This window comes from Fukomys damarensis, unplaced genomic scaffold (genome assembly GCF_012274545.1).
Source record: "Fukomys damarensis isolate Sample0158 unplaced genomic scaffold, DMR_v1.0_HiC HiC_scaffold_13, whole genome shotgun sequence".
NCBI classification, from domain to species: domain Eukaryota; kingdom Metazoa; phylum Chordata; class Mammalia; order Rodentia; family Bathyergidae; genus Fukomys; species Fukomys damarensis.
In genome coordinates, this window is record NW_022900925.1 from 19,858,116 (window position 1) to 19,882,193 (window position 24,078).

Below are 24,078 nucleotides of genomic sequence, written 5' to 3' on the forward strand. Positions count from 1 at the left end.
TTTTTTTTTTTTTTTTTTTTTTTTATCATTTTTAACCTTTAGTGGGAATTGAACTCAGGGCCTTGAGCTTGCCAGGAAGGCACTGTCCTGCTGAACTGTATTCCCAGCATTTTTAACCTTAGTTTTTCTCTTTTGCAGGGGAGGGGTTGAGACAGGGTCTCACTATGTAGTTGAGACTGACCTGGAACTCACTATGTAGACCAGGCTGGTCTTGAACTCACAGAGATCTCCTGCCTCAGCCTCCCAAGTGCTGGGATTACAGGCATGCGCCACCACGCCCAGCTGTTTTCCTCTTTTCTAAGTTTATTTTTCACTCCCAGAAAGACAATTTTATCTTTAAAACTAATGTTTTTTGGGTGGTGCATGTCTGTAATCCTATTGCTCAAGAGGCTGAGCCAGGAGGATTGCCACAAGTTTTGAGGTCAGCCTAAACCACATAGTGAGATCGTGTCTCAAACACACACACACACACACACACACACTCATTTTGGTGCTAATGGTTGTTTTGCTTTGTTTTGTTTGGAGGCACACTCTGTAGTAGGCTGCCCTTGAACTTGATTCTTATGCCTCAGCCTCATGAGTGTTGGGATTACAGGAATATACCACCCTCCCAGTTTAAGTTGATATGTAATACATCTGTTTCTCATTTTATATATAGAAAGTAAGTGATTTTAGGGGAGAGTTGTGTCAACTGCTGTTGTGTGGTTGATTTTATAAAATGGTCATTGTAAATTATTGTAAATCTTATACTCACGTAATTGGATGGTGTAATTGTAGAGGCTTTATTATATCAACATTTCTTTTCAATAGGCCAAAACGGACAAAAGCAAGCATGTCTGAATTTCTTGAATCTGAAGATGGAGAAGTAGAACAGCAGCGAACATACAGTAGTGGCCACAATCGTCTGTATTTCCACAGTGACACCTGCTTACCTCTCCGTCCACAAGAAATGGAAGTAGACAGTGAAGATGAAAAAGATCCCGAATGGCTAAGAGAAAAAACAATTACTGTAATTAAATTCTTCTTTATTATCATTATTGGCAGTGATCTTAGGATTTTAAGATCAAATGAATTTTGTTTGAAAGCATTTCATATGAGTTTTCACTAGAGTAAAAGAGCTTTTTAAATTACTGAATCAAGGACCAGGGATTTAGCTCAGTGGCTCACCTGCCTGGCAAGTGGAAGGCCCTGCATTTCCAGTACAAAAAAACAAAGAATGTCTGCTTTGCTGGGCGTCGTGACGCACACCTGTAATCCCAGCACTCGGGAGGCTGAGGCAGGAGGATCACTGAGAAGTCCAAGGCTATCTGAGCTACATAGTTAAGGGCCAGCCTGAACTACAGAGGGAAACCTGCCTCAAGCAAAATTAAAAATAAATTACTGAATCCAGGAGTGCACAGTTTTAATGATTGTGTCATTTAAAAAATTACTAAGTAAAGAAAAATCAGATTATCTTCATAAGAATTTGTATGGGGTATTTTCATTAAATACCCATTTTAAGAAATATTGCTACTTCACTATTTCAAGTTAAACATTGTATTTTTTATATTATCTTTCTTGTGGAAATGCTTGTTTTCTGTACTTAATAAAGTGGTTTTTTTTGTTCGATTTTTGTTTTTAGCAAATTGAAGAATTTTCTGATGTTAATGAAGGGGAAAAAGAAGTGATGAAGCTATGGAATCTCCATGTCATGAAGCATGGGTAGGGTGTTTCTAAATCAGTTTAAATTTTCATTATTATTTATGCTCATTTTGCTGTTTCACAATATAAATCTACCTATTAGAAGAATATTTAAAATTCCATTAATACAGATATATGTTCCAAATCTAACCCTAGGCCAAACATACTTTAACTGCATAAAGAAAAATAGTGATGGGGCCCGCTGTAGTGGCGCACACCTGTAATCTCAGCACTTGGGAGGCTGAGGCAGGAGGATCGCTGAGAGTTCCAAGGCGATCCTGGGCTACATAGCAAGTTCAGGGCCAGCCTGAACTATGAAGGGAGACCTTGCCTCAAAAAAAAAAAAAGAAAGAAAAGAAAATGTGATGTTCAAAGAATGTAGAGAGAACGTGTTAGCTCCAATCTCTTAACTACAGGTTCTTAAACAGATTTTTTAAATGTCTTGGGTTTCTTTCATACATTAAACAAAAAAAATGTACAGACAGATTAATTTCTAATTTTCTGCTTGTTAGATTAATATATCTCACCCACCTTTGAGAAAGGTTCTTGCTGTTTGCCCAGGTTGTTTTTGAACTCTGGATAACAAGTGATCCTCTTATCTCAACTCAGCCTCCCTAGTGGCTGGGACTATTTCACATACCAGTGTGCCTAGCTTTATTTTTCCTCTTTGTCAGGCAATACAAAATAATACCCTGTGTGCTACACACCGGGAACCAGTACCATAGCTTTTTAAAAATATGCTTGGTTATTCAGAATAAAGTATTTTGTTTTTTTGGTTACCATTTCATAGAGGTCAAGGTAGAGCATTTCTTCTCTTGCCTTTGTAGTGAAAAGTATGTTCCTAACCAATGTATCTTCTTCCTTCTGCTATGGGACTATTTACCCACCGTTACACATATTTTTCTTCTTTGCTTCCTTTATTAGATCCTCATTTATGACTTCTTTCTATAACATCCAAGGTTTTTCACTTATGTTAAGCAAATGTGTGTGCCTCTTTTTCTCTTCTTTTTCATTTCTGGGGGTTGAACCCAGCGCCTTCATACTAAGCTATTTCTCCAGCCCTCTTTTATTTTGAGACAGGTTCAGTTGCCCAGGCTGGGTTCCAACATAGGATCCCTTTCCCTCAACTTCCCAATTTGCTGGCTTTGTAGGGGGCCACCATGTCCCACTTAATCTCATTTTAAATTTCTAAAATTTGCTTATTTGGGCTGTTGAATCTCTTGATTGTAGTCTTACTACTTGTTAAAAGCATGATTTACTGGGTTTAGATATGTAGTCTTTGTTTACTGTTTTATCATGGTTACTACTACTGCATTTGGCAAAAATGATTTGTATCACTATTAATGGTATTTTTTTATTAAATAGGTTTATTGCTGACAATCAAATGAATCATGCCTGTATGCTGTTTGTAGAAAATTATGGACAGAAAATAATTAAGAAGAATTTATGTCGAAATTTCATGCTTCATCTAGTCAGCATGCATGACTTTAATCTCATTAGCATAATGTCAATAGATAAAGCTGTTACTAAGCTCCGTGAAATGCAGCAAAAATTAGAAAAAGGAGAATCTGCTTCCCCTGCAAATGAAGAAATAACTGAAGAACAAAATGGGACAGCAAATGGATTTAGTGAAATTAACTCAAAAGATAAAGCTTTGGAAACAGATGGTGTCTCAGGGGTTTCAAAACAGAGCAAAAAACAAAAACTCTGAAAAGATCTAACCCCATACTATGGACAAACACTGAAATTGCATTCTAGGGAATTCAGCCTCTAGGAAGAGTTCTGCCTTTTGTTTTTTCTTTTTAAATCATAGGTTCCAAACAGGCACTGTTAGATGAAGTAAATGATTTCAACAAGGTTGTATCAGGGTTCTACTTCACTTCCTTATGCAGCATTACATGTGTACATTTTCTAGTTTGAGCATGAAAAGCAATATTTCAAAGAAAATACCTTTAACTGCAACAGTTGTCTTATAAATATATTGAATTAATCTAGAAGTTATTTCATATACTTAAATTATAATGCTTTTTGCATTTGTGATGGGCAGTTTTTCTATTTTGTAATTGTGAGACATTTTCTTGGGGAGGGAAAATTGGAATGTTTTTTGTTTTTTAGAAATTGAAGATTTTGTCAAATTGTTGCATTACTAACTTGGAATCAAACCTTGATCTTTGAAATCATTTAACAATTTGGAATGAAAAATTGCAGTGTAAGATACACACATTACATGAAGTAATTTTAGTTTTAAAGTAGCACTTCTTCATCTTATGCCTGTTTGAGAAGATGTTCACTTTTTACATTGTCGTCAGTGATGTGTCATGTTGGTTTATAGGGGTTAATGACCATTTGTTTTCATGTGGATTTTAGTGCATTGCTCATCCAGTATATTTTTAAAACTTGAACATTTTCTCCTTTTGGTTTTTCTTTTAATTAGTAACATGAAAGATTCAGCTGTACACATTTTTTCATTAGGCTTGTAAATGGAAGGACGAACAAGTTTGGGAGTTTTAAGTCACCACTTTGAAAAAGGAGGAAGAGTGTTTCGATACTAAAAATTCAAACCAGAAAATGTTATACCTTATTTCATTGCAAGGATGTTTTTGTATTTCATGATTAGAATATACAGTACAGATGAGCTGACTTGAATTATTTTGAGCAGTTTTTTCCCTGTGTTATGTGTTTTGCGCACATATTTGCAGTTGGATTTTCTCCAACAGAAAGCGGTTTCACTACTGGCACATTAATAAGCACCAATAGGTTTTAATCCAACTCCAAGCACTGTGGTTGAGAACATCACCTCAATTTTTTATTATCCTTTAGAGATATTGCATTTTCATATTCTTTATTTATAAAGGATCAATGCTGCTGTAAATACAGGTATTTTTAATCTTTAAATTTCATTCCACCACCATGAGATGCAGTTCCCTATTTTGTTTAGTGAAGGGATACATAAGCTTTCTAATGGTGTCTTCAGAAATTTATAAATGTAAATACTGATTTGATTGGTCGTTAAGATGTGTTTAACTGTGAGGCTATTTAACAGTGTGGATGTGATATGTCATCCAGTATTAAGTTCTTGGTTATTGGTTTTGTGTTAAAAAAATAGGAAAGAGGGAAACTGCAGCTTTCATTACAGACTTCTCAATTGGTAAGCTCTACAAATGACAAGTTCCACTAAGCTCATTTTGCCTCTTGAGTAGTGGATTTTGAGCATTTCTCTTGGGCTTTAATTTGCTAAAGCTGTGCACATATGTAAAAAAAAAAATAGATTATTTTAGGGGAGATGTAGGTGTAGGATTATTGCTTATGTCATTTCTTAAGCAGTTATGCTCTTAATGCTTAAAAGAAGGCTAGCATTGTTTGCACAAAAGTTGGTGATTCCCTCCCCCAAATAGTAATGAAATTACTTCTGTTGAGTAAACTTTTTATGTCATCTTATAATAAAAGCTGAAAAAAATCCCTTTGTTTCTATTTATAAAAAAAAAATGCTTTTCTATATGTACCCTTAATAACAGATTTTGAAGAAATCGTGTAAGATGGTAAAGCATTTGAATGGTACAGTAGATGTAAAAAAAATTCAGTTTAAAAGAACGTTTGTTTTTACATTAAATGTTTATTTGAATCAAATGATTTTGTACATAAAGTTCAATAATATAAAAAGCTGTATGCTGTTTTATTTGTTTTTTGTTATTGTTCATGAATGCCTGCATCAAAATTCTGTTTTAGCTTAGTGAGACTCTGGGAAAAGTACACTAACTTCAAATGAGTCGTAATAATAAGAGATTTTAAAATTTATAGTTCAGAATAGCATTGCTGTTAGAATGTTAGTCAGCTGAACGGCTGTCCATCTTTGGTTGTGTTTTTTGTTTCTTTTTGTTTTTTGTACTAGGGATTAAACTTGGGGTCTGCATTCTGAACTCCATCCTCAGCCCTTTAATATTTTTAAATTTTGAGACATTTCTGCCTAAATAAGTTTCCCAGATAGGCATGCACTGTTACACTCAGCTTCCATTTTCATTTTAGTGAAAATAATTTATCCTCTCAAAAATTAGGAATACAAATAGATCACAGATAGTGTCACATTTTTAATACTGATGGTTCATCTTAAGCGTTTCACTAGAAACTGTCCTTTGATGGAGTCTGGTATTTCTTCAGAATACCAATAGGCAGTAGGATATTATCTGGCAGGGCTGGGCAGCCTTCAGTCAGCTGTGTGATCACACAGGCTACTATACACTAAGCCGTGGGGTAGGTTAGATAAATTTATTGGGACATCCACGCTAAGAATCACCTATACCACTTTAACAAGAGGTCAGCAGCTGTTGAGGCTAACTTCAACAGTTGGAGGAAATGACAATTCAGTCAATTGGAGGGGACAATTCAGTCATTCTAGCTTTATATTCAAGTCAAATATATGTTGCTGTGTATTCTGAGCTGAATGTGGCCATGTGCTCCTCAAACTCCTAGGTACATTTATTGTACAGTTTGCTCCATGAGAGGGTGGTCAATGATACCCTCTCATGGAATGGAGCAAACTGTACATGGCCTTGGACTTGGGTACCAGGTGAGATAGTGGATGTTTTATGTGGCATCCTAAGGATTTGTACTTCAGGCAGTAGGAAGTTCGTAATGTTTACAGAAGATAAGGGCACAATCCAGTTTGTTTTAGGAAGCCCAGAGGCTTTAAGGAAAGTTTGAAAGGGAGAAGCTCCCTCCCTATAGGGCTCCGTTACTGGGATGCTATTAAAGTAATCTAGGTGAATCATCCTAGCAATCGAGTGTCATGAGTGCCAAAAAGTTAACCAATGCTGCACTATTCGTAGAAGACAAATTCAGGTAGACCAATAAAGCCAAAAATTTTAAAAAGGAAACAGTTATAACAATTCTAGAGAAATGATGTAAAACAAGCTTAGTAACCGACTCCATCTCAAATTTTAAGAGTAGAGATGTACCTCAGTTCAAAAACCTGGAGTTCGAAAGCTGGGTGTGGTGGTGCAGCACTCAGAGGCTGAGGCAGGAGGATCACTGAGTTCGAAACTAGCCTGGACTACATAGTTCCAAGTCAGTCTCAACTACGCAGTGAGACCCTGTCTCAAAAAAACCAAACAGAAATACAAAAGAAAACCTAGGGTTCAGGCTGGGGATTTAGCTCAGTGGGTCTGCCACCTTGCCTCACAAGTGCAAGGTCCCATTTGATCCCTGTACCAAAGAAAACAAAAAATCTTGTCAAGGGGGAAAAGCTCTGATGGACTGAGGTGAGCTTGTGATGATACTGTTGGCAAGAAATGAGAAAGCACTTAACCTTTCTGCCAGTAAAATAAACCAGTACAACCTAGAAAGCAATCTGGTAGTTTCTATTAAGACCATAATGCACATACTCTTTGCCTTAAATCCACTTTTACTCATCCTGTTTGAAATGAGCATGTACAAAATGATAGATTGCCAGACGTGGTGGTGCACACCTCTAATCACTCTGAACTGCAGCAGGAGGACCATAGTTTTTGAGTCCTGACTTGGGCAATTTAGCAAGACAAAAAAGTCTGGGGATGTCATCATCTCAGTGCAAAGGCCCCTGGGTCAATCCTTCGTACTGAAAGAAAAAAGTTAACATGTTTGGGTTGTAGAAAATACCCAGAAGAGTACAAAACTGTTTCCAGGGAAGACAGCTGGAGGAAAGAAGAAAGGCTGTCTATTGTGCCTTTTGGTTTTGTTTTGGTTTTTTTGAGACAGGGTCTCACTATGTGGTTGAGACTGACCTGGAACTCACTTTGTATTCCAGGCTGGTCTCAACTCACAGCAGTCCTCCTGTCTCAGCCTCCTGCTGGGATTAAAGGTGTGCACCACCACGCCCAGCTGTATTATTTTTTTTAATGAGAGGACAGGTTCAAGAAGGGGGATGCTTTTTCACAACCGGGTAGAATGGGCAAGTGCCAAACAGAGCTGGAACATAGAAACTTAGATGAATTAAGTGAAACAGGAAGCTCATTGTCAAAACTTACTTCCAGAACAGAGTTTATATTTTCTGTTTTCTAAAGTAATTAACAGTGTACTGTTCCTAGGAAAATGAATATAAATAACTGAAGTTTTATTACAAATACTGTATTAAAGCAGTAATATTAATGGTTTTCCCTGTTGACAGTAAAATACCTTGATGCAATTTCATTGTCTTTCCAGTCTTACCTCTCATGTATGCAGTGTCTCTCCAACAAGATTACCAGTGTACACAAAGAATTTACATACCACGTACTCTGTTACTACAATTCAATTTCTAGAACTTCTTCCTACGTATTACTTCCTACAAATATTAGGTTGACTTGTATAGAAGGACAAAAATTTACTCGATTCTTAGACAATGTAAAAAATGTTTCAATGTCTAGTGGGATGAATCAAGAACGGGTGAATCTCTTGGACTACTATATTTTATCAATTATTATCTATCTACCATCCTATCCACAGCAAAGCTACAGGGGCTGCCTGCAGATTCACCAACTCTAATTATCATAATTTGTGTCCAAGCTGCTACATCCTTTTTCATAACCCAAATAGCTCTTTCAGCATGTAGCTCAGACTGGCCTTGAACCCATAGTGACTTCCTGCTTCAGCCTCTTGAGTGCTGGGATTAACTACAGGTGTGCACCACCACGCCTGTCTACTTGTTGAATATCTGTGCATAGACCTTGTCCACATACAGGGAGTAGGAAGTTAAGTAAAACTAAGATCCTGCTTCTAGGGTTCCCCCAGTACTTACAGGTAAATAATTTACTTCTTCCTTTTCCTGGCCCAAAATCAGGAAAGATACGATTGAAAGTATTTTGTCTTATAAAATTTATAAACCTGCCATCTACTGTGAGTTATGATTTGTTTTAATGGTATGAGGATTGAACCTCAAATACACTATGGAATACAGCTTTACTTTATGAAAAGACAGTAGCGAAGAAAAATAATTTCAGAATAAAACAGTCATTTAAGTAGAATAAATTTAGATTTACCCAAAAATTCATTATGGAAACAGCTACTTGCTTTGGAACAAGTTACTCCTAAATCGGCCTTCACAACAGAATCGTCTAGTTTCTTTAAAAAGAAAAGACAAAAGTTTGAGCTCCACTGAGAAAAATTAAATCAAAATCTCAGCTATTTTTTTTAAAGCTCTCAGGATTCTAATGTTCAGCCAGGGTGGGCAACAACTGCTCTAGAAGAGAGAAAACCTCTAGAAGTTCATCATCTAGTGGGTTTAGAGCAGGCACCCCAAACTTGAGGGGTCAACAGTTAAATGAGTCACATAGCTGGTGTAAAACCAACTTAAAACTAGGAACAGAAACACTATGTTCCTCCAAAGAAAAAACCTGCAACACAAAATGGTCATCAGAATGGCATCAGGCTTTTCAGCACCAGAAAGAAATGGAGCAGTGCTTCAAATTCTGAGGAGAAATGTTCTCCAATCTAAATTATTATCCAGCTACTATCAAAGAAGTGTAGGAAAAAACAAACTTTCAGAACTCTCTGAAGAACTCTACCTCTGGGGCACCTTTTCCCAGAAAGGGGAGGAGGTGCTCCACTAAAGGGAATAGGCGCTCAGGTGTAGCTGAGTGGTAGAGTGCTTGCCTAATCCGTACAAGGCCCTGGGTTTTATCACCAGCACCCCAATAAATACAATAAAGAGGAAGACAGAATACCGGAAACATGCCAGGTGCAGTGGAGCATGTCAACTCCTAGCTACTCAAGGCTAAAGCAGGAGGATCTCAAATTCAAAGTCAAGTCTGGCCAACTTTAGTGAGACCATCTAAAGATAAAAAATCAAAAAGGGCTAGGGGGTGTAACTTGGTGAAGTGCCCTTAGGTTCATTCCCTAGCACGCGCGCGCGCGCACACACACACACACACACACACACACATACAATGTAGGGTGTGTCCATGTTCCAAAATCTAATAGTAAACTTATTTGGGGAGAGTCTTTGATACATAAATGATTTAAGAATTTTGGAATGAGATCACGTAGTTCCAATGAGTTAAAGATGTCTGGAGAAAATAATTCATCTACTTTCATTGTATTTAACATTTATGATACAAACGTTATGTGCTCTGATTAGTATCAGATATAGAGAATGTAAGGATGTACAAGTAACCTTTCACAAGTTACAATAAGATTTCATCAAAGTGCCCAAAGCCAAAAGAAACCTTTCCCATATAATGAAAAACAGATTAAAATCAGATTCATTAAATATGAAGAAATAATGCACACATTTCACTTTGAGTTTTTTATTTTGTTTCAGACAGCTGGACAAGACACCTATATGCCAGAACCTCTTAACAGTCACTAAACATGTGAAAGGCTACTTACATTTATAAAGGCAAAGAGAAAGATCATGATTGTCTAATGGGGAACATGAATCCCCAAATAAATTATCTTACAAAAATATCAAAACTGCTCTCCCACTTTTCTAGTACTGGTAAATATGAAAAGAAAATTCACATTTAAAAAATCTGTACGCTGGTATAGCAAGGTAAGGCCATTATTTTTACATATTAAGCCCTTCAAATAAATATTGTACACAAATTTAAATTTAAAAAAATAGGTCAAGTTTTGCCCTGAATTTCTTTGGTCCATTAAAAGACCATTCTTTGACATCAAACTGGACGACACCTCGCCACAAATAGCACACACACCGCTGAGACCGCACTGCACGACGCTGACACTGCTGCATCCTGGGAGTTTCATCCCGCATAGACCCTCAAACCTATCCAGAGTCAGACTGTGAGGAAAGAGCAAAAGATAACACTGCCTACTGCAGACACTGTCAGGCACTGTGAAAAAGTGCAGAAACGATAAGTTTTCCGGACATAAGGGATAAACTCAACACAGCTTCCAAATACCTGAACGTGGAGGAGTACAGTCAGCACACTCGTGGAGGACACACGAGTGGCTTCTGTGGGGTCGATTCGTGCTGTTTTATTCCAGAGTTTTATGTGAACTTCAATCCTGATGGAGATTTAATAAAATAATGGTACATTAAGTTCTTCTATTTTAATAACCAAGTATAAGAAGAACTACCGTAGAGGGTATAGAACTTTTTTGTATCTTCCTAGACTTTTAAAGCCAATTTGATTTTTATTATAATGCGATATTTTAATTGACAATATACTAAAAAAAAATTGTTAAATTATGGTTTGTCCCTACCATTCAATTCTCTTATTGCTAAAATACTATATTACAAAATGAATCCAGTAAACATTTTCCATTTCCAAAGGCCTGAGAGATGAATTCAACTTTTCTTTAATCAGTTACAACTATACTGGGCTGAGGACAGCAATGGTAACTTTGCAAACTGAAGCCAAGCATCCAAAACTCTAAAAGAAGGCTGGGGATTTTGCTCAGTGGTGCTGCTGCCTGCCTCGCAAGCACAAGGTCCTGAGTTCGATCCCCAGTACAAAACAAAAAACTCTAAAACACTAACACTTTCCACCCAGGATAGAAAAATGAGCATCCAAAGTAAAGAGAACCACAAGACTGATCAAGTAACCAATCAAAAACCACTTCTCTGTTATTTGAGCTAATAGTTACTCGGAGCTTGAAGTTTCCGCCTTCATTATTATTGGTGGTTCCTAGAGTCACAGTTTCGATGTCAAATGTGACAGTAGATCCAGAGGTAACTGCAGGCAACTGGTTAGTCATTTCTTTTCCATTTACAAAAACTGCACCTAAAATGTTAAAGTAAAGAGTCATTTACTTGTAAGCAGTAACTCTAATAAGAGAATTGAAACAGCTTCTAGATTACTGATAACACAGCCAGTTTCCTTAAGTCAGAAAAAGAACACGTTTCAGAATGCCAAATGACGATGGTAATTCATTTAAATATGCTCACTAACCTCTATCCCCATGGCAGGACAAAAGTCAAAGCCTCAATCTTTAACATTCTTGTACAGGGCTCTACTCTTTACTAACAGAGATATGAGTGTCTTATGTGAATGACTATCAAAAAAAACTTGACACCCCTGAAAAATCAGAACCTGTGAAACAGCAAGATTGTTTCATATGGAATACATTAAGAATTTTGTTCTATCTAATGTTTGATCCCATACGACAAAATATTATAGGGTCCTACTAGTAATTTAGAAAAGTTTGATTGCTGTGGAGTAAGGAACCAAGAGCACTGGAAAAGTACAGTAAGTACTCTTTCATCTGGATTTGGCACATGCTGCATTGGGAGGCTGAGTCAGGAGGGTCATAAATTCAAAGCCAGTTTGATCAACTTACTGAAATCCCATCTCAAAATAAGATTTAAATGGTCTGGGGATGTATTTAGTATTTGAGGACTTGCCTTAAAAGAAAAAAAGAAAACGAAACGTTCTCTTTCTCCACAGTTTCCTAATCTGTAAGATGAGTATTGTGAACTGCCTGGTTCAAGTCCCAGCTTAGTTGATCCCAAGTCCTATAACTTTAGGGTAGTTACTTAACCTTTCTGGGGACTTAGTTTTTAATCTCACAAAGCATGAGGTATAATAAAAAGACACATGGATGTTCAAAAATTTTAAATGTCTTTATGAGATAGATGTGATTTAAAAAGAAATACAGTGAATCCTGCCACCAAGGGTAATCCAACAGAAAGGCAGGCTCATAAAAATGCAAATAGACACACACACAATGTTGTCTTCGTCTACTTATTTATTGGATCTGGTACTGTTTGACTTCTCTGGCTCTGCCCCAAAGAGAAAATGACCAAGAAAAGCAAACATTTTGAACTGATTCAGGACATTAAAGCAGACACAACAGTGTGACTATGGTGTTCACTTCCGGAACGGCTTAAAGAGTGGCAAAAATGATGTGTGTTTTGAAGTGTGTTTGAAAAGAGAAGGAGTATTTAAGAGGATTAATAAAAATGTGTTTTACTGTAATAAATTTATCTTAAGTATTCACTGTATTTTTTTTTAATCAGAGCTCATAGTTAGAAAAATTAAATGCTGTTTTATTTGAAAAGGATTTTAAAACAATGCCCCAAGGCCGTAGCTCATTAGTACAGCATCTGCCTAGCACTGAGAGATCCTGGTTCACTCCCCAGCGTTAAGGGAGGAGAAAGGCCTCAATCTTTTCATCTCCTTTAGCGACGTGTGGTATTAGGGCGTTCACTCACAGCCACACTGACTTGTTTCCAGGAGAGTGGCAGCTGTGTCTTACCATTGGTACAGATGCACACCGCCTGGTCGCGCTGCAGAGAGTCGCATCCACTCTGCTTTTCCGCACACACTCCTATACTGTCTCGGCGGTCTGGCTGCCCCACAGTTTCAACCCTGTACATGAGGTCGAAGGTCATTTCACATTTTCTCAATATTACATTATACCTTGCAGCTACTAGCTTAAAAAGACCAATTTCATCACAATTGCAGTACTGTAAATAACATAATAACTGAGAACTTAACTATATTCCAAACTCTGTTCAAAGTATTTGTCAGTCATGTGTTGCACAACAACATTTTGGTCAGTGCCAGACCACCTGTGTGATGATCCTGTAAGAGTAGAACACAGCTGAAAGATCCCTAACCCTTGTATTTGTACTGTACTTTTTTCACATGCAGGCGAAGAGTCTTATCATTGCATCACAACTGCCTACAGTGTGTGGGACAGGTGAGGAGCCTGGAGCTTCAGGCTCCCCTCATGCCTAGGGGTGTGCGAGGCTGTTCCATCTAAGTCTTCGCAAGTGCATGCGACGGCATTCCTAACACTGCAACACCTAATGACACACGTCCCGGGACGTGCTCCCGTCATTCAGCAGTGCACCTCTGTATCTATGTATGAAGCAAGTGCTGTTATCATCTATTGTATAGGTCAGGACACTAAGGCACAAAAGAAAACACAAAAGGTGGAGGGTATAGCTCCATGGCAGAGCACTTGCATAGCACGCACAGGCCCTGGGGTAGATCCCCAGTACCAGAGTAAAAGAAAAACCCCTCAAACCCAGAGGAAGAGAAATCTGTCATACTTTCCATTGTAATTAAGGATTATTGCTGCATCATCCAAATCTTCAGTATAAGTCTACAATGACTTGCTGTTAAGATATAATGATAATATTTGAAAATAGATATTGCAATCTTTACAAAGGTCATTACAGGTTTTCCTTTCTTTTCCTATGATTCACAGGACAACTCTGCCACAAAGCTGCATCCCAGCACTTTGACCAAGCACAGCCTGGGAAACTCAGTGACTTAGCAAGACCCTGCCTCAAAATAAAAAAAATAACAGAAAGGGCTGGGGAGATAGCTTGGTGTCAAAGTAATGGCTCAATCTCTAGTACCACCAAAAAAAAAAAGGTACAAGCTGGGTGTGGTGGCGTATGCCTATAATCCCAGCCCTTGGGAGGGTGAGGCAGGAGGATCACTGTGAGTTTGAGGTTCTACCTGGGCTACACAGGAAGACCTTGCTTCAAAAATTAAAAAGCAGGAGGGGATTTGGCTCAGTGGTTCTGCCAACCCGCCTTGCAAGCACAAGGGCCCAAGTTCGACCCCCAGCAGCCATAAATCCATAAATAAATAAATAAATAAATAAATAAATAAATAAATGAAAGAAATAAAAACCAAACCAAAACAAAAAAGGTAGAAAACTCTCAGAAGAAAAATGCAAAGAAAAACCTCATAGCACTGGTATTAACAATAATTTCTCTCTCTCTCTTTTTTTTTTTGGTACCAGGTATCAAACTCAGGTCCTTGTGCTTGCGAGGCAGGCAGCAGAACCACTGAGCTAAATCCTGGCCCTAGCAATAATTTCTTACATGTGACCCAAAAAGCAACCAAGCTAACAATAACAGGCAGAAGTACAACAAACTAAAAAACTTCTGCACAGCAAAAGAAACCACCCAGAGGGTACAATGGCAGCCAAAAGAAATGGGACATTTTTTTCTTTGTTGGTATTTGGAACTGAAACTAAGCCCTCATGCAAATTAAGCATATACTCTACCCTTGAGCTACCCCCCAGCCCAGGAACAGGAGAAAATATTTGAAAACCATATATCTGATTAAGGGGTTAACAGCCAAAATACATACAGAACTCCTACAACATGAAAAAGCAAAAACCAATCACAAAAATGTACAAAGACACACAGATGCCCATATAAAAAGATGCCCAGCAAGAATGAGAAACTAGAGTCATGCAGAGCTAAATGGATGCACACAGAGGCGATACTCTTAAGTGAAATAAATAGGACACACGAGGAAATATCAAATAGTTTCTCTGGTGTGAGAAACTGAAAGTGTAAATAAGGATCAAAATGTATAATAGATAATGTGCAACAGGAAGAAGTCTAAAGGGGAAGAGGAAGTGGGAGGGGTGGGGGAAAGGAAAAAATATGAGAAAAGGAAAAATGGAAACAAACTCTTTGAAAATAAATAGGGAGGGGTGGAGGGGTTGAAGAGAGGGCAGTTGAATGGGGAAAAAATAAGAACCAAGATACACCATGTAAAGGTACAAACTCCCAATGATGAATGTCATCATAATGCATGCCTAAAGTGTACCAATAAACTTAATGAAAAATTTTAAAAATTAAATAAAAAGATGTCCAGCATCACACATCAGGAAATGCTAATTAAAACAACTGTGTCACCTTTATAACAGCTAATGTAAAAAAAATTCTCAAAGAGAATGTTGAAAAACTGGAACCTTTGTACACTACCAATAAAACTATAAAAAGGAGCAGCAACTATGGAAAGCAATATGGAAGTTACTAAAAAAAAAAAAAACTCTTCTTTATGAGCTTATCCCCAGAAATGAAATCAATAATGGAAAAAATATCTGTACTCTCTCTTCATCACAGAGTATTCTCAATAGCCAAGAGATGAGGGTGGTAACAACTTACATATTTACTGACAGATGGCTGGATGAGGAAAATATGACAAACCCACGACTATCAGCTTGTTTTGTGCTTCTACAGCAAAGCACCAGAGGCTAGGTAGGTCACAAAGAAAAGAGGTTAGGGCCGGGGATTTAGCTCAGTGGTTCTGGCACCTGCCTCGCAAGTGCAAGGACCCAAGTTCAGTCCCTGGTACCAAAAAAAGAAAAAGCAAAGAGATTTATTCAGCTCACACATGGTGCCAGTCTACTCAACTTCTGGTGAGTCTCATGACACAGGGCATCACATGGCAGGAGCATGTGTCTGAGTGATATATGAGCAGAAGGAGAGGAAGCAGAAACCAGGGTGCACCTTACTTTTAGTTTGTTTGGTTTTTTGTTGTTGTTGCTGTTTTGTTAGTTTACTTGTTTTTTTGAGACAGGGTCTCACTATGTAGTTCAGACTGACCTAGATGGAACTTGCTATGTAGCCCAGGCTGGTCTCAAACTCAAAGTGATCCTCCTGCCTCAGCCTCCCGAGTGCTGGGATTACAGGCATGCGCCACCATGCCTGGCACACCTTGCTTTAGAAAACCCACTCTTCTGGTAACTATTCCAATCTCAGGAAACACAGGCATCCCACCCTCTCAACAAAGGTATTAAGCCACCCATGGGGATGAGTCCCCATGACTTGAGAATCTCCTAAAGGCTTCACCACCTCTCACAGTTATACTGGGAGTCAGATTTCAGTAAATTTCAGTGAGGACAGAACATATCCAACCATAGCAATATACAACAAAATTTTTCAGTCATAAGAAAGAAATCCTGTCACACGTGACAACATGGATGAACTTTTGAGGACACCATGCTAAATGAAATAGGCCACTTACTAAACAAATACTGTGTAATTCTACTTACGAGGTATGCAAATTAGGAAAGGAATGGTGGCTCTCAGGAGCTAGGGACAGGACCTGGGGAGCTGCTACTCAGGATGTACAGAGTTCCAGTCAAAGAAGAAGAAAAGTTGTGGAGATCTGCTATACAATGCTGTACTTAATTTATTGTACACCTGAAGATTTTCAAGAGGATATATTTCATATGCTTTTTTACTATAACTAAAGAAAGAGGAAGAAGAAAAAGAGGAGTTGGGAGAAGCTGTAGCAGTATGAAAAGTAAAATTTTGTATTTATGCCGGGCGTGGTGGTGCACCTCTGTAATCCTAGCACTCGGGAGGCTGAGGCAGGAGGATCGCCATGAGTTTGATACCAGCCTGGGCTACATAGTGAGTTCCAGGTCAGTCTCAACTACATAGTGAGACCCTGTCTCAAAAAACCAAAACAACAACAACAACAAAATTGTATTATATTTTATTTTCGGTTTTTTGGAGACAGGGTCTCACTATGTAGTTCAGGCTGACCCGGCCTTGGGTGGCAATCCTCCTGCCTCACCCTCCCGAGATGCTGGGATTACAGGCATGTACTATCATGCCTGCCTACTTTATTATATTTTAAAATATATGTATAAATACATAAATGTAAGGTCAGACCGAGGCACGATTGGGACCGTGGAAGCAGGCAAAGCCTAAGCAACATGTGATGAGTTTATTGACATCTGGGTGCAGATGGGCCAGGGGTGAGAAGGCCGCTGGCACCGAGAGGAGGGTGCCCGTGATTGACAGGGTGCATTTCAGGTAGGGGAGGGGCGCCGGTCAACAGGGTGGAGAATTTTAAGAGTCGCATGGGTGATGGGCTGACTGGTGAACAGGGCCATGGCGAGAGCACTTACTCTAGGGGTTCCAACCTAAGTCACCTCATTAGTATACACTCAAGCGCTATCAAAGGTGCTTATCGTGCATAACAAAAGCTGACTTTCACTCAGAAGATTCCACAGGTCTAGGGAGCTTCATGATAAGAACCAAGAATAAACACCAAATATACTTCATGTTATATTACATATACACCGTAACAACAGAAGAAAAACTATATAATCTCAACATATGCTTAGAATAATTTGACAATAAAAATTCAAAAAAAAAATAATAAAAAAAAAAACCCTTTCAGCAAACTAGGACTAGAAGGAAACCTCCTAGACTTGATGCAGATGCCTTCCAGCTAAGATCTGAGACAAAGCAAAGATATCATTTACAATATTGCTCCTCAGAATCTCGCCTACTGGCCAGTGTAATCAGAGAAGGAAAAGAAAAACTACATAACACAGCTGAGAAACATTTTTTAAAAAATACTAAACAAACGAGCCTGTGGCGCACACCTGCAAAAGCAGCCCTTGGGAGGCAGAGGCAGAGGCAGGATGATTTCGAAGTTTGAGCCCAGCGCGGCAATTTAAATATGTAGCAAGACCTTGTCTTAACATAAAAAATAAAAAAGGGCTAGGGATGTAGTTCAGTGCAAAGGTCATGGCTTCAATTCCCTAGTACCATAAAAAAATAGAAAAAAGAATAAAGGTAGAAGATTTGAAATACACAGGACCCACCAACTAACCTACAGATTCATGACAATCGCAATAAAAATACAGCAGTTTTTTTGTATGCTTTTACAGTACTGAAAACTGAGCCCAGAGCCTTTGCCCTGAGCTACATCCTAGCCTCTTTATATTTTATTTCAATTTGTTTTTTTTTTAGATAGTGTCACTAAACTGCCCAGGCTGGTCTTCAGCTTGCAATCCTCCTGCCTCAGCCTTTCCAGGAGCTGGGATTACAGGTATGTGTCACCAAATCTAGCCCAGAATTATTCTTTTAGAAATAAACAAGCTGAATCTAAAAACCATATGAAAAAACAAAGGAACTAGAATAGCCAAAACAATTTTGGAAAAAAAAGGAGGACAAAGAAGAACACAACACTCAATTTTAAGATTTATCTTTATATAAAACTACAACAATCATGACAGTGTGGTTCTGGAAAAGGAGACAAACCTACAGACCAATGAAATACAGCAGAGTCCACAAAGAGACTCATGCATATGATCAATTGATTTTTTTTTTCTTTTTGGTACCAGGGATCAAACTTGGGACCTTATGCTTACGAGGCAGGTGGTGGAACCACTGAGCTAAATCCCTGGCCCCATCAACTGATTTTTGATAATGGTAAAAGGCAAATCAATGCAGAAAGGAGTCTCCTCTCATCAGATACTAAAATAATCAGACACCAGATGCAAAACAAAACTCATTTCAAACATTATATTAAAAGTAACTGAAGCTGGGGATTTAGCTCAGTGGATCCATCGCCTGCTTTGCAAGTGCAAGGACCCAAGTTCAATAGCCAGTACCAAAAAAAGAAAAAAAGAAAAGAAAAAGTAACTCAAGCTGGGTGCGGTGGCACACACCTGTAATCCCAGCATTCCGGAGGCTGAGGGAGGAGGATCTCACTATGAGTTCAAGACCAGCCTGGGCTACATAGTGAGTTTCAGGTCAGTCTCAACTACATAGTGAGACCCTGTCTCAAAAAAATAAAAGTAACTCAAAACACCTCACAGGTCTAAATGTAAAAGTTTAAAACATAAAACTTGTGATCATAATTAGGCAAAGATTTCTTAGATACAACATCAAAAGCATAGATACGATTGATAGGGGCCAAGGATGTAGCTCAGCAGCACAGCATCTGCCTGGTAAGGAGAGGACCGACATTCAATTCTTGGTGCCAAAAAAATAAAAAAGATATAATCGATAAACTACACTTCATCCAAACTGAAAACGTATGCAGCTGGTGGCACACATTTGTAATTCCAGGACTCTGGGGGCCTGAGGCAGGATAACTGAAATTTAAGTGAGCAGTTCACAGAGTGTAGTGGTCATCACAATCGCCTCACACACGGAAGGTCCCTGGTTAGAAACTGGACGGAAACACACTCATTTTCAATTACGCATGATGTCCCTTGCTGAATGAACCACTCAAATCAATCCATAAATTATACCTAACATGGCAAATTTAGTGACTTAGTGAGACCTTGTCCCAATTAAAAAATGAGGGCTGGGGATTTAGCTCAATGGTTCTGTTGCCTACCTCACAAGTGCAAAGACCCGAGTTCAATCCCTGGTACCAAAAAAAAACAACAACAACAACAACAAAAAACAAAAACAAAATAAGATATATAATATAGCTCAGTTTAAAGGTCTTGGGTTCAATCCACAATACATACATACACATACGTGTACACACACACACACACACACAGACACAAATTTAAACTTAGCTGGAGGTACAACTCAATAGTAGAGCAGCTGCTTAGCATTCGATGGCCCTGGGTTCAATTCCCAGCACCAAAGCAAACAAAACTTCAAAACATTAAAAAATGCTGTTCAAAAGACACTGATTTTTGGTTTTTTGAGACAGGGTCTCACTATATAGTTAAGACTGACCTGGAACTCACTATGTAGCCCAGGCTGGGTCTTGAACTCATAGTGAGATCCTCCTGCCTCAGCCTCCCCCAGTGCTGGGATTACAGGGGAGCACCACCACGCTCAGCTAAAAGACATTGTTAATGACAAGACAAACCCATTATAAGTAGAAAATTCTATAAACCAAAGATGTATTTAGGCTAGGCGTGGTAGCACAAGCCTATAATCCCAGCACTTGGGAGGTTGAGGCAGGAGGATCACTGTGAATTCGAGACCAGCCTGGGCTACATAGTGAGTTCCAGGCCAGTCTCAAATACATAGTGAGACCCTATCTCAAAAAACAAACAAATAAAAAAAAAGTATTTAGAGGGCCAGGGATTTAGCTCAATGGTCCTGCCGCCTGCCTCACAAGGACAAGGTCCTGAGTTCCATCCCGGTGCAAAAAAAGAAATGCATTTAGAGCTTGATGTGGTGGCATATATCTATAGTATCAGCTCCTAGGAAGATCACTGTGAATGTGAGACTAGCCTGGGCTATACAGTGAATTCAAAGCTGGTCCAAACTACACAGGGAAACTGTCTCAAAAAACAAACAAACAAATGCATTTAGAGGTTGGGCATTGTGACACACACCTGTCATTCCAGCCTTCTGGAGTCTGAGGCAGGAAGATCTTAAATTCAAAGCCATCCTAGGCTACATACGAAGCTAGGCTACATTCCAAGCTTGAGGTCAGCTTGGACAGCACAGCAAAGCCCTACCTGAAAAAACCAAAACCAAAAAAAAAAAGCATTTAAGCTGGGCGTGACAGCATACACTTACAATGCTAGCTACTTGGGATGCTGAAGTAGGAGAATTCCGAGTTTGAGGTCAGCCTGGCAAAGCAGCAAGACCTTGCCTCTATAAAATCATAAAGGCTCAGCATTAGAGCACTTGCCTAGTGTAAAAGAAACCCTAGGTTTGACCCCAGTACAAATGCGTATGCACACGCACACAGACAGAGACATAGACACACAGAAAGAGACGGAGAGAAACACAGCAGGAAGAGGAGCTGCTGTTGGGGGAGGTTTGCCCTTACAATTTAGTAAAGTAATTTTCAGATAGACTATACATTCACTTAGCTGGAAGAACAGTCACTACATGTGGACGCCCCAATCCTCTTTCTACAAACAAAAAGCCAGAGTATAGACCCCAAAGCTGTGGAGCAGTGGGGGTGAACCCACTGTATCACTGAAAGCTCTAAAAGGTCTGCCATCACAGCCCTAGAAGACACCAGCTGGCTTATCTGGCCTCAGGCTATAATGAAGAGCCCTTGGGGAAAAAACTCTTCTGTCTGACTTGCCCCAAGTCTGTAATTAGAGCACACACTCTAGACAGGATCACCTTGCCAAAATACAAAACCACAACAAAGCTGTGTCCTCCCTGGGACTGTGCACTGTCTCTAATTAATCTATACGGAGAAATGAACAAATTGCAAAGATCCGAGTTAGAAACAAATCAATTTCTTAATCCTAGTTGAGACTATGTCCCATTGGGATTTTCCAGAAACAGCTAAATTAGACTGGAGATTTTGTTTGGTTTGGTACTGGGGAATGAACTCAGGGCCTTGCACTTGCTAACCATGTACTCTACCGCCAAGCTACACCCTGACTTCTAGACTAAAGGTTCTTAAATATAAATAGCAACAATTACTACTGAGGACACAGCTGGTGATGGCAGAGATCAGTCCTTCACAGAAAAAGAAACATCTCCTTGACCTTAAATTCACACACAAACAGCATACATCAATGCTTAACCAAACACAAGCACTAAACCAAATTCAAATATCCCTATCAAGCGTGGCAGTTCTAAGACACAGCCTCCAAATTCTGTGACACTCTTTGCATCAAAAGGAAGGGTTTATGTCTCTTGCTGAGGATCTGGGCTCTATGACTTGTTATACAACAGAACAGGGGAGAGGTCAAACTGTGTCCATGTCCCGTCTTCCGCTGTAAGACTCTCTCTTGGAATGCGCATCTTGGGCACCCAGCCACCATGCTGTGTGGGAGCCCCAGCAGCCCCTGGAGAGAAACCTGAACCAGAAACAGCCTGCCAGCCAAGTGAGCGAGTGTCCTGGAGGTACACCCACCAGCCCTAGACAACAAGCCACACCAACCACCACCCCTTGAAACAGGAGCTGTCCTCACCATGTGCTGCCCAACTTGCTGCTTCTTGAGCAAAACAAAGGACTGTAGTTGTTCTCTCTACTTTGTTACACTACAGATAAATGGAAGACAGCTTGCCTAGCATGTGCAGAAAAAGCACTGCAGAAAAAATAGGAGATAAAGATGAAGATGAAGAGAAGGAAGAGGAAGAAGACAGAGGAACAGGAAAAAGATGAGGAGGAGGAAGAGGAAGGAAGGAAGAATGGCTCATTTCCCCCTTGATTTACCTCTTATTAAAGGGGCAGATAACACAACGTCAAGACCACAGTTTTGGAGCTAGACTGCCAGGATTTGAATCCAGACAAGTTGCTTACTCAATGCTTCTATTTCTTCATCTTTTACAGAAACACAGTAATAGCCTATCTCTCAGGCCATCTGGACTAAGGAAGGTTTTCAGCACCAAAAGGAAAAGAGTTGTTTTTTAAAAACGGATGATGGAAGTCAGGTATGGTGATGCATCCTTGTTATCCCAACACTCTGGAGGCTGAGACAAGAAAGAGCGTGGCGAGTTGGAGCCCAGCATGGACGAGTTAAGTCTCCGTGAGATACTGTCTAAGCATGAAAACACTGGAGATGTAGCTGAGTGCAAAGGGCCTGGGTTCAGAGGGAGAAGAGAAGTAAGGGAAGGGGAAGTGGTGGGGAGAGAGGGAGGAGAGCAAGAGAGAGGGGAGAGCAGAGACAGGAGGGCGCACAGGGGAGGGTGGGGAGGGAGACAGAGGAGGAAAGGAGAACAGAATGCAGGGGGAGGACAGAGGAGGCTACAGCAGCAGAGGGAACGACGGTGGAGGGAGCAGGAAACAGGAAGGAGAAAAATAAAGGAAGAAGGGAGGGTAGCAGAGAGGAGAAAGCAAAATATAGCTAAAAAGAAAACATGATCAGGAAGTGTTCGAAGCAAGGAGGATCGCTGAGGCAGGAAGTCGAGGAGAGGCCTGGAAGGAACAGGTTGCCAACGGCCCGGACATCGAGGACAGCGGGCTCTGGGGACTAAAAAACCCAGCTGGCAACATAAGTTTCTCTGGCTGCAGCAGCTCTAAGCCTCCCAGAACCTGCTCAGGGACAGACTGGCTAAACAAGAGCAGTCCCCCTGCTGAGTCCTGGGCCCTTGAGTACTCAAAAAAAAACCTGAACAGTTTATCTTTCTTCAAGTAGTCCATCCACATCTTCTGACTACACTGCTAATGCCTGAAATTCCTTAAAGAAGGGGAGACACACTTTCATTCCACATTCAAAGAAAAACATGACAAAAATGCAGAGTTGGCTAATAGTGAGCTTAAACAAGGAGTTTCAGGTAATCACCTTGCCAAGTGAGGCCCAGGCATGCATCTTTGGGAGCAGACGGAAGAAGAAAAGTTTATTCAGGACAATAAGCAGAGGAATTGAATCAATCACTATAGGTTCCAATCCCTTAATAAACATTTACCGAATGATTTACAAAACAAACCTAAGTATACAATCTATCAGACATTCCCCTGTGTCTACAGAGGGAGAATTTGATCAGCTGGAGAATCTCAAGATCAAGGGGAAGAGGGCAAAGTCACCAGGGAATAAAAGGTTATGCAAAGCTCAGCACAGAGGCACAATGTGTAATCCTAGCTACTCTGGAGGCTGAGGAAGAGGATCACAGGGCCAGCCTGGCAACTTAGTAAGACCATGTTTCAGAGTAAAATTTTAAAAAGGGGAGGGGAGGCGGGGCATGGTGGCGCACGCCTGTAATCCCAGCACTGAGGAGGCTGAGGGTAGCCTGGGTTACACAGTGAGCTCAAGGACAGCGTGAACTACAGACCATGACCCTGTCTCTAAATAAATAAATTAATAAATAAATATCAAAATGTTTAAAAATAAATAAAAAAGGGCAGAGATATAGTTCAGTGGAGAAGTACTGTGAGGTTCAATCCCCAGCACCCAACACCACCAAAAAAAGTCAGACAAAAAGGAAAAGATGGGTTCGATAATTGACAGTGTATAGCATACAAAAGACTCTAGGTTTAACTCCCAGCTGAAACGAGGGAGAGAGAGAGAGAGAGAGAGAGAGAGAGA

General features: G+C 39.7%; 2 protein-coding genes across 4 annotated transcripts in view; one reads left to right on the top strand and one right to left on the bottom strand.

Annotated features, from left to right (window-relative positions):
• The window catches only part of Suz12 (SUZ12 polycomb repressive complex 2 subunit), a 51,224-nt gene extending 45,989 nt beyond the window's left edge, over window positions 1-5,235 (top strand). For 2 of the 3 annotated variants that reach the window (XM_010642365.3, XM_010642366.3), the window contains 3 exons: window positions 811-1,009; window positions 1,622-1,701; window positions 3,046-5,234. In XM_010642365.3, the coding sequence (XP_010640667.1) occupies window positions 811-1,009; window positions 1,622-1,701; window positions 3,046-3,391 (625 nt within the window). In that variant the 3' untranslated portion in view covers window positions 3,392-5,234. Of the gene's footprint in view, window positions 1-810; window positions 1,010-1,621; window positions 1,702-3,045 lie in introns of all 3 variants that reach the window. The other variant, XM_033762889.1, reaches the window with a different exon arrangement.
• A 4,695-nt stretch (window positions 5,236-9,930) lies between these two features.
• Crlf3 (cytokine receptor like factor 3) overlaps window positions 9,931-24,078 on the bottom strand; it is a 55,078-nt gene continuing 40,930 nt past the window's right edge. The window contains exons 8-9 of the mRNA XM_033763092.1: window positions 12,850-12,976; window positions 9,931-11,375 (exon numbers count right to left, since the gene is read on the bottom strand). Coding sequence (XP_033618983.1) covers window positions 11,119-11,375; window positions 12,850-12,976 — 384 coding nt within the window. The 3' untranslated portion in view covers window positions 9,931-11,118. The remainder of the gene's footprint in view (window positions 11,376-12,849; window positions 12,977-24,078) is intronic.